Source organism: Lycium barbarum, chromosome 1 (genome assembly GCF_019175385.1).
Source record: "Lycium barbarum isolate Lr01 chromosome 1, ASM1917538v2, whole genome shotgun sequence".
Lineage (NCBI taxonomy): Eukaryota > Viridiplantae > Streptophyta > Magnoliopsida > Solanales > Solanaceae > Lycium > Lycium barbarum.
In genome coordinates, this window is record NC_083337.1 from 13,582,985 (window position 1) to 13,594,854 (window position 11,870).

The following is an 11,870-nucleotide window of genomic DNA, read 5'->3' on the forward strand; positions in this document are numbered from 1 at the left end:
ATATCAGCTGATGAAGCCGCTTACACGACTGACATACTATACCCACGACTCTGTCTGCAAAGCCTCTAACATCAATCCAGAAAAACATACGTATAAACTCTGACTCGGCAGCACTCCAGGAGCAAATGGAGCTTGCCAACTCTGCCGGAACATCCTCTATAATAACTTCATATCATCTGGGTGTACCTGCGCGGCATGAAACGCGGCCCCCGAAGAAGAGGGGTCAGTACGGAATATGTACTGAGTATGTAAAGCATGAAATACAGAAAACAGAACATACCGGATCAACAGTACAAAGGTAAACACATTATCCAGATTATCAAAGCGCTATTTCCCGATCACTAATCATGTAAGCAGATGTCGTATGTCAGAAAAGTGCAGACTCAGAATATTAGAATGATTGTTTCCCAAACACAGATCATATAAGCCGAAGTCGTATGTCAGAAGAAGTACGGATCCAGAATGTCAGAATACTTGTTTTTCCAGACACAGATCATGTATATCAATATCATAGGTCAGAAGAAGTACAGAGGATACAAAACGCCAGAGAACTTACTTTCCAAACACAAACCGTGCATATCAGGATCGTATGTCGTATATGTGCGTATAACAGATCCCGGCCCTTTCGTGAGGGACGCGGTGGACAGAACTATCAATGCATGTCAAAACATATGCCATATCCGGCCCCGTCATAGGACTCGGTGAACAGAACGTGGTCGCCACCCCGTCACTGGCGCCACAACACAGCATAACTCCAGAGTAGGGAAGATCTCCGTAACATATCAGATGGCCATATCATATCAAATATCAGAATGTGCACATATCATATCATCGAATGTCAGAATATATGTACATGGCACAGCATAACTCCAGAACCCATGTACGTGTCATACCTGCCCCCTCACATCGAGGCACGACGAACAATGCAGTGGAATACTCGTGATAACATATCCTGGCCCGGGCTCAGTGAAGGAAACATTGAGGCATCCACGAATAGAGTAGTGAGAAACTATATGCATCATAAAACATTTACAAAGACTCGATGGAATGATTGAACGTGCTATCAGAACATTCGTAACAGATTACTTAAACAGAATGCTTATATCAGAATATCTATATCAAAATATTCATATCAAAATACTTATATCAAAATACTTATATCACAATACTTGTATCAAAGTACGTATATCAGAATACCTATATCAGAATTCTTGTATTCGAATACTTATGTCAGAATACGTATATCAAAATACTTATATTAGAATACTTATGTCATTACTCAATAGTGTAATATCTCGATTATATCCGACGGACTTATATCAAAGCAAAACCTTTCGAGACCGTTTGTACAAGTCCAAATATATCATAGAACTCAACGAAATAGTTAAAACAACCATCGTTTAGTAGTCGGAACAATAACAAAAAAAATCCTTTAATTATCGTACGGGAATAAGTCAAATGGAACAATAGGAGAGGGTTCGGAAATAGTGAACCCACCCCGGGTCAACAGAGGTGGCGTACACAAATTACGTACATTAAGCTTCATGGAATCACTTATGAAAGTCTTAGTGTCATTCGGTTCCATTTGGGCAAGTTATAGGTGCTTATGCAATTATTTCAACAAGGCGTGCAGAACTTAGTTCAATTCTATTGAATGAAAATGGGTCAAATTCAAACTCGGATTTCTAGGAATAGAATCGTCCCCGAGGCTCGTATCCAAACTTAATATGTCTAAGATATGCCAAAAGAAGGAAAAGTGAAGCCTTACATACCTTATTTGCCTTTTTCGCTTGTCCAAACTCAAATCCGGTTTCCTCCAAAATCTACGATTGGTCACAATTACCAAATGTTAACTATAAGCCTTTAGGAATTGAATCTTAAGTTAACACTTTTCTACAGAAATTTGGGCAGCATCTCCCCTGTTTATATGCCTAGCCCGAATTTTTAATTCAGCAGCCAACAACACAACAACAATACCAACATCAATAATATCCTTTTCCATATCAAAATATTCCATAAAACAGCCCACACGCTGTTTTCCAACTTTCCACAACTAATTAACTTAGTATACAATTATTTAATCGCGTCTTCTTCGTAAATAAACTAGTATTAACACAAATAGGAAGAGATTCATACCTTTCTCCCTTTAATATTGTTGTATCTCCACCTTTTTACGCTAATTTTAGGCCACCACACGCCCGCTATGCGATTCTGCAGTAAAAACTATACGCTATCCGGACTGGAATTGGGAAATTATACCTGGGTTGGGCAAAAATTTGGTTTGGGGAGTTGGGGAGAACTCTCCAGATTTTTGGAGAGTTTTTGGAGTGTTTTTCGTGGGTTTTGGCTGAAAATGAGGGGGTCTCCCCCTTTTTATAGTCGTTTTCGGTTCTGCTGGAACCGACATAAAATTCCTTCTGCGCGTTCGCGCCCCCTATGGGCGCGTTCGCGCAGAGTTAAATAAATTTCTTCTGCGCGTTCGCGCAGAGTTAACTTTTCTGACTGGACCTTCGTTCAGTAAAATAGTCATAACTCTTGATCACGATATCGTATGAGGGCCCACGACCTATGGTTGGAAATCTAATTTAATTATATACAACTTTTATTTCTGGAGGTTTTCCAAAATTCCAAACTTATAATGCCGGTTTTTCCCCTCCAAGTCGGATCACCCAAAAACGTTTTCTTAAATCGTCCCTTTGGAGGGTCTACACTCATTTTTGGCTTATGGGTCCTTCTTAGGATTTACTCAACTTTCCATATACTATTCATATGTCTCGTCATATGTCCTTTATAAAACTCTGATATGTGGGCCCCACTTGGCTTGCAGCAACGAGGGCTTTTCATCAAATAACACGTGAACTAATTTATACCATATGGTCTCCAAATGTCATATATATGTTATTATTACCTTCTCATAACACAACCTTCATTCCGAACTTGATTTTCAGATTTTTGTTCAGCGCGTTCGCGCCACGTGGGGGCGCGTTCGCGCTGTATTGGCCCTTTGGCCTTCCTCGTTATTTCCGCATCAATATTTCATGAACAACACATATATATTAAATAAAATCAAAATGTGGCCTTATTTCTTACAAGTCAAAATTATTTTTGAATTTCCCGAATATGCAAAAATACGGGATATAACACCTCGGCTACATCCTCGGTCTTTGTTTGAGCAGCCCTTGCCTTGGAAGCTTTCTTCACAGGAAGCCCTGACATGATAAACAAGATCATTGAGAATGTATGTGCAAAGTAGAATACATATTAAGGATTGAAATTTACCAAGATTCTTGCCCCTCCAACCGATCGGGCCTAAGTCTCTCCAGGACAGGCCTACGTGTTCGGCATCCCCCAACACGTAGGTTAACCACTCGAATATCCCGAGCAGGAGCTCGGTTTCAACAATAATTGGTTCGGGATTCCATTCTTCCGGTAAAGGAATGGAGTTAGCACGTTGCAGTTGGGCCGTTCTCATAACGACGAATCGATGCAACCATCCCCCGTCATAGTCATCCTTGGGGTCAATCAGGCCCCAAGTGCCCCGTGAAATCAGGTGTATAATTCCCTCACTGTTCGGGGTATGTAAATATGGATTAGATGGTCCAGAGTAAATCGGACTCCGGCCATTGTCACACCCCATTTTAACCTGGGTTAGAGCGGAGTACAACATATTGGAGATTCTTTGTTGCTTTTTTTTAAAGAGTCGCCACCTAATTGATTTTTACAGTGAATTAGGACACCTAATTATTAACTAAGATAAAGTTAAAACTAAACCTTTGTTAATGGTCTGCTTAACCAGTGTGATTCTAGGTAAGGGTTCTATATCATCCTAAAGGGAAGGGGTTAGGCATCCTTTAGAATCCGTTAAACACGGTTATCCGGCTAAACTTAGGTTAATCATTCAATGTTGGATATAGTATTTAAATTTTAAGAAAAAATAGCTTGTGCAGATGAGACTTGTAGAATATAACAATTTATGTCATCTTATAAAAAGGACTTCAAATAATAAGGTTGTTTAAAATGGAACTAGTAATTTGCACAAGAAGGGATTTTAGAATGCTATTTGAAATAAAAGTTTATAAATGTCGTTAAAGTTCTTAAAATAAAATACTAATAAAACCTATAGGAAAGAATATAATTTGTATAAAAGGGAGACTTCGAATGCCATAAAATTTATAAATATTATTAAGCTTTAAATGGAAGGTGTTATTTAGAATGAAATTTGTAGAAAATATAATAATTCGCATAAAAAAATGTGAATGACATTTAAAAATAAACTTATAACTATTGCAAAGATTTTTAAATAATGATGCTATTTAAAATAAAATTCGCATGAAATGTGTAAGCAAAAGAAAACGCGAATTTGCGTTAAAACAAACTAAACGATGATGTATTGATTGACTTTTGCATTTTTGGAAGTTCAAAATGTTCTTTAATTTCTGTTTGCGTGTTAATGATGTTTCGAAATTCTCAAGATAAGAATATGTGAATCCTTTAATTTGGAACATATATATGGCCATGTCATTTATTTTGCAAATTGATCATTTTAAATAAAAAAAAAACGTAAAGAGAAGGAAATGGTTTGTGAAATTAATTGTTAGTTCTTTCTTAAGTTAACTACCCATAGCTAAGATCAATCCGCTAATTCGTTTAAAGTTTATCTAAATCAGCAAGGATAAAATAAAACGTTGGTCACATAATACACAATCAAACGATAATGACAATAAAAAGAATGAATCAAATAGACCCAGCCATTTTGAGGCTGTTGGGCCTTGTTCACTGTTGGGCATCGGCCCAGCAGCCCTATTTCCGCTGGGCCGCTGCTGCTGCTGCTGCTGCTCTGGGTCACTGCTGGGCTTCAGCCCAGCAGCCTCCCCTTTTTTTTTAAACTGCTGTTGGGCTAACACGGAGAGGATATTTACGTCAGGCCTTAGCCCAAACCGAATGCGGAGTAGAACGAGTCCTCCGGACTCGTATGCGAGGTTCATGCGGAAGAATGAAAGAAGGATTAGTATACGATCAATGGGTTAAACATAAAAAATATGAATTCAAACAACTTCATAAATTATGCATATATCGCATATACTTAAGGATAACCCATGCCTACACAGATTAGCCACCACACACATACAAATAGGCAATCCCCAAACATGGACAGAAACTCAAACAGCTGCACATCGTGTGTTTTAATCAACGTAAGGACAACTGCCAGTTTATATCTCAGTTTCGCTACTTACATAGGCAAACAAACAGAACTCACAGCATTTTATGTCATAAATAGGAAGATAGCAGGCAGTGATAGATAGTCCAGTCCAAACATTCATAATATAATTCAACGTATAGTCTAGCAAACATGTTATTTAGGCAGGTATTTCAAAGAATTAGTCTAGGACATATATACTTAAGATGGGCATTAATAGATTTGATAATTTCAAGTCGCAAAGGGCCAACAATCTCAGCAGAACTGAGCAGAATCACAGCTATGCATATAACAACAAGAAGTTAATGGCAAAGCGACAAATGGTCAGGATAAATTCAGAATCATCTTTTGGAATCTTTGCGTATATTAGATATAGGCAGGACCATGTTCAGGAATGATATGAAGGTAGTAAGTATGTTAGCTTACATGAGGGTCACAATAGAATGGATCTGGACTAAATCATGTTTATCAAAAAAAAGATCCACAATTTGAGTTTCAGGCAAAGCAACAATCACAATATGGTGGAACAACACCTAAACTTCTTATTAGTAATATTATTAGTTCATAAGTTGCATCACTTAATGATTCATACACATTGATTTAGAAAGCACCAGTTAAACAGTTCCAGTTTTAGTTTCAGGAAAATGAACATTCACACAAAACTCAGACCAAACATTGCCACTGTAATCACATACTTACCATCTATCCAGAGAAGTGAATTTCTAAACACTGTTACCACATCAGCAACTATCCCCATAGACAAGATTCAAACCCCTTAGAGATTTGAGAGAGACTAGAGGATATGCAAATGATATAAGGGAATTGAATTAGCATGTGAATAGGCATGGGGAATACTGGTTTCACAAAGAAGGCAAACTATAGACTAGCAATGATAGTATAAAGGCATATAAGATTCCTGTTTAATTTAGGCAAGGACAAATACTCAAATCACAGGTATGGGTAAACCAGAAGGATACAGGAAATGTCATCACATATGGTCTTATTCAATGTATTTTGGATCTGTTTCATGCAAAGTGCCAAAGGAAGAAAATATTTCAGTTTTAGAGGGGACCTACTATCACCTGCAATTCCTCATGCAAATTCAAACAAAACAGATTTAATTTTCATATAAGGAAAAGGGACAGGGTCAACTGTGGACTCCCAAGTTCACCCACACAGATTAACACAAGTAAGAGAGGGGAGAAACATAATTAATTATTTCCAATTTACTTTAACACATGGAGGATCTGGAGATCAGATGAGACTGGTATCCTAATCCATTGGACTCTGGTTAATAAATGAACCAACAGGAGACTGATCTCTTACACTTAGAGTATGCTTTGCATTGACAGAAGATATTCAACAGGAAAAGTTCGAAGCTAGGCAAAGATTAAGGCTCAAGTACTTATGTAACCAGTTAAACTTCAGTTTAAATCCTTAACATGATCATGCTGAACTATTTAATGATGACAGAGACAAACTAAAACATAACAGGGGTGTTGCCAAGTCCAGAACAGCCTAAAGCTTGGCACTAACCTGATCATGCATTTTGGCAGCAAAGAAGGACTTAACAGATTACAGAATGACCTATACCACTAACTAATTATAGAGGAATTAGTCTCAAACAATATGTGTAGCAAGTATGCATACTGTTTCAGGATTAGACAGACACAATTCTTAAGAGGAAATGGAAGTTCAAAGCCCAAGCATTCATGTAATCACCCCCAACATGTGATAACTCTTATACATCAGTAAAGCAGGTGTTTGGACATTTTAGACAATCAGATCCTCAAGAAAATAGATAGACATGGCTATATTCAGACACCAAGGACATACCAGGCCAACTCTGACTCTACTCAGTGTTCTGTGGGGAAAAAAGGCATATAAGGGTAAGCCAGACGACTCTGCAGAACCCTTTTATATGACCTAGACTAGCATTAATACATTCATGAATCACATAGAGACATCAAACTGAAACAACATTCAATGTTATATTGAACCACTGAGATCTCCAAATAAGCATACATGCTTGTATCAACAGGATTTATATGAAATTAATATGGGGTATAGTCATAAACCTAACCAGCATATGATATCACATAAAGACGTAGTCCAGCAAAACCACAGGTTAACTTAAGCAATTCAACTATTCTGTGATCAATCATCATTTGAGCAGACAAACCATGCTTAAGCTGCCATAAGCTAAATAACCTATGGCTAACCAAAAACAAGACATGAAATGAGCCACTGCAGCACAACTAAAAAGGGCAAGCACATACACATAATTAGCAGACTACAAACTAAAATATAAAACCAATCAAATTAGCAGACTACAAACTAAATATATACCATTTTACTAGATCGAATTCTCAACGTGCAAACCAATGACATTCAGACTAAGCCGAATATCTTAAACTAAATAACAACAGCAACATCCGACAAGATTTCAACTAAGCCAAAACACAATAACGACTCATTTAATCACAATAACTAAGCTAACATCAAACCCAACCATATCAGCACACAAACATATCAAACTGAAATACGAGGAAGCAAATGGGATTTAACTGACCTTTTGCAGGTGCAGCGAAATGGGATTTTGAATCTTCGATCTACGCTCGAATTCGCAAGATACTAGGATCCCTTTTGAGTGCGATTTTCGTCTATAATGAAGTCGAACCTTTGTTTCTAAGGCTACGGCTCACTCAAACAGAAATGAAAACGGAACAAAGCAATTAAGATCCAAAAAAAAAAGATGGATTCGATAGAAGTTCTATGGCTGAAAACTTCTTAGTTTTGGGGTTTCGATGTTTGAAAACTTCTTCTATCTGATTTTTGGCTATCAAACAAAAGAAAAAGCCCCCCTTTTCAACTCTGATTCCTCTTCCTCTTTATAGGTTTTTATTTTCGTCGTTTTGTACTGAAAAAAGGGGAAGGAGGAGCGGGAGAGAGATAAAAGTGGGGGACAAGGGTGAGTGGGGAGCGGAGAAGAAGGAGGGAACAATGGAGAGTGGGAGCGGCGGCGAGAGGGAGAGACGAAGAAGGAGAAGGGGAAGGGGGGTGCGGCGGTGAAAGATGAAAAATGAAGGGGAAACCCTAAAAGGGTTTCCCTTATTTGGCTGAAGAGTGAATTGGACCCGGTCCATTTGTGGACCGGGTCAAATTTTAGACTGCGTATTAAAAGAACGGACTATTAAATTAAACATGGACTGATCTAAAAATTGAGATAAAAAGTATGGTCTAGTCCAAAAAAAAATATTAGGAATTAATCGGACTTTGATTTGGGGTCCGGTAAGTCAATGTACGGACCGAGTGCAAGAAATAGTTTGGCTTCTAAATTTAAATAAGAGACACATTTTGATTAACGATGTACTAAGGGTGCCAGAGTATCACCTGGTACGAAAAAAATGTGTAATTGTAAAAGAAGATCCGGGTAAAAATTATATGATGTCGCAAATGACCGTGCTATAACATTTAATGACAAACGCTATCATTTAAATGTGCGAAATAAATGCGATGTGTGTGCGGAAGTTGGTAGAAACGTCGAGAAATGCAAGTTTCAATAATACTAAATAATAGTAGCAAATAAATAGCGGTAGTAATACTGCTAATAATGATAACAATAATGATAATGGTAATAATGATAATGCTGATGATAATGGTGATAAAAAATAATAATAGATATAATAATAATAGTACATAACAAATATTGATAATTAATAACAAATAACAATGAGAATAATGATAATAATTAATAATAATAATAAATATGGTAGTAATTAATAATAAAAAAAATGACAATTATTGATAATAACAAAAAATGATAATAAATTAATAATAATAACAGTAATAGTGGTAATAATAAAATAATAATGATAATAATAATAAGAAATAATAATGATGATAATAATAATAATAAATAACAATTATTGATAAAACAATGATAATAATTAATAATAAAAAAATAACTATGATAATGATGATTAATAATTAATAACAAAAATAACGCTGATAATAATGATTAGTAATTAATAATAATAATAACAATAATAATAATAATAATAATGGAAATAACAAGAATAATAATAATTAATGATAATTAGTAATGAATGATAATTTAAGAATAATAATAATAATAATAATAATAATAATAATAATAATAATAATAATGATAATAATAACTGCAGTAGAATAAAAACGTGGGTGTTAATAAAAGACTAATAATTATAGTAAAATTTAAATGCATATTTTTTAATTTCTCAAAATACCAGAAGTATAAATAGGTATTTCGGAGGAGAGGCGGGACAAAATTGGGTGTCAACAACTTGTCCCTCTTTGCCTGGTAATGATGAAAGAATTTTCGGGCAAAGACGTTGACTTAGTAGCCTATTTTGTCCCGGCTAAAGGATTGTGGAGGACTAAGGGTAAAGAAAATTACGGCCGAACTCTGGTCTCTGAATCGCCTACATATCTCGGGTTGCACGAGAATCGGGCCGTGTGTAGTTCTGGGAAGACTACGGCACCTATGACTGGCAACTCATGATTTGATGCGAATCTTCGCAAAAAATATTGTCCCAGTGTCGAATTATGATGACACTGGGTATTGTGATAGAACCCTAAAAATTGATTGTGCTGGAATGTGAACGGGAAATTTGAATTTGGAGCCGAGTGTTCGAGGTAGATCTTTGACCCTTGTCGGGAAGTCTGCTTGTCCTTCCCGACGTATTGCCCCAGTTCGCTGCCGAAGAAATAGTTCCACGTTGCGCTAAAGCTCCTGCGAAACTAAAAACTAGATGAAAATAGTCAGGAAGAATAAATATTGAAATATAGCGACGCAAGTGCGGTGCAATGCGGCTGCGAGCATATGCAGGGCATTAATAAAATAATAACAAGACAGGGCAGGTGTGGTGCGATGTCTTATGCAAAAATTTAAAAATGGCGGTGCATGGCCCATGTAACATATGGAAGGCGGTGCTAAGGGCGGTGCGCAACCCATGCAGAAATTTAAAAGGGCGGTGCATGGCCCATGTAACGTATGAAAGGTGGTGCTCAGCCTCATGCAGAAATTTACAAAGGGCGGTGCATGGCCTTATGTAGAAATTTAAAAGGGCGGTGCATGGCCCAGGCAATATGAAAGCGATGCAAAGGGCGGTGCGCAGCCCATGCATCATATGAAAGGCGGTGCATGGCCTTATGCAGAAATTTTAAAAGGGCGGTGCATGGCCCAGACAATACGAAAGCGATGCGAAGAGCGGTGCGCAGCTCATGCATCATATGAAAGGCGGTGCATGGCCTTATGCAGAAATTTAAAAGGGCGGTGCATGGCCCAGACAATATGAAAGCGATGCGAAGAGCGGTGCGCAGCTCATGCATCATATGAAAGGCGGTGCATGGCCTTATGCAGAAATTTAAAAGGGCGGTGCATGGCCCAGACAATATGAAAGCGATGCGAAGAGCGGTGCGCAGCTCACGCATCATGTGAAAGGCGGTGCATGGTCTTATGCAGAAATTTAAAAGGGCGGTGCATGGCCCAGACAATATGAAAGCGATGCGAAGAGCGGTGCGCAGCTCACGCATCATGTGAAAGGCGGTGCATGGCCTTATGCAGAAATTTAAAAGGGCGGTGCATGGCCCAGGCAATATGAAAGCGATGCAAAGGGCGGTGCGCAGCCCATGCATCATATGAAAGGCGGTGCATGGCCTTATGCAGAAATTTAAAAGGGCGGTGCATGGCCCAGACAATACGAAAGCGATGCGAAGAGCGGTGCGCAGCTCATGCATCATATGAAAGGCGGTGCATGGCCTTATGCAGAAATTTACAAAGGGCGGTGCATGGCCCATGTAATATATGAAAGCGATGCAAAGGGCGGTGCGCAGCCCATGCATCATATGGAAGGCGGTGCATGGCCTTATGCAGAAATTTAAAAGGGCGGTGCATGGCCCAGTAGATATGAAAGCGATGCGAAGAGCGGTGCGCAGCTCATGCATCATATGAAAAACGATGATTAATGCAGGTGCAGTGCAATGCGGCTGTAAGCACACGCAGTGGCAAAAAATAAAAGCAATGTATTCGAAAGCAATTCAAAATATTTGTGCGTTGATATATATTTGAAAAAAAATAATTTGCAAGATTAGCTTATGGTGATCGCCGAAAGTTATTTATATTTGAAGACATAATTGATAGAAGAATGCTCAAACCGTTTGACGCGCCATCATTTCAAGGTCGTGCCTATTTCGCTCCTGCAACTTGGCAACCTGCATCCAAAGAAAATTTGTAAGTTTGGGGAGGGGGTTGATTCGCGTTGACTTGGGGATCTGGCTCTTGCGCTTCGTGCCTCCAGCTTCGTATGGACTTGTAACCTCCGCTCATTTTAAGTCTTGGCCGACTAGTAAACAGTCTGATTAGAATCACATTATTTCGAGAAAAAAAAAAAATAATAAAAAAATAGACATAGTAAACTATATGTATGGTGATAAATAATTTTGCTGAACTCGGAACTGTGACACATTGTGAAACAAAGCGAATGCCCCTTTTCCGAAGTTTTCTTCTGCCCGAAGACTCTGTCGAACAATATTCTCCCGAGTCTGTCGATGTTGTCTTACGGTGATCCCTTTTAAAAAAAATTGTCCCAGTTTCTGGTGCAAGGGATGTTGATCTTTTCAAAATGGCGAG

General features: G+C 38.1%; 1 protein-coding gene across 1 annotated transcript in view; it reads right to left on the bottom strand.

The window, feature by feature from the left end:
• LOC132609777 (uncharacterized) overlaps positions 1 to 5,954 on the bottom strand; it is a 21,908-nt gene extending 15,954 nt beyond the window's left edge. The window contains exons 1-3 of the mRNA XM_060323929.1: positions 5,897 to 5,954; positions 4,745 to 4,897; positions 3,145 to 3,209 (exon numbers count right to left, since the gene is read on the bottom strand). Of these exons, the coding sequence (XP_060179912.1) occupies positions 3,145 to 3,209; positions 4,745 to 4,897; positions 5,897 to 5,954 (276 nt within the window). The remainder of the gene's footprint in view (positions 1 to 3,144; positions 3,210 to 4,744; positions 4,898 to 5,896) is intronic.
• Between the last annotated feature and the right edge of the window lie 5,916 nt (positions 5,955 to 11,870).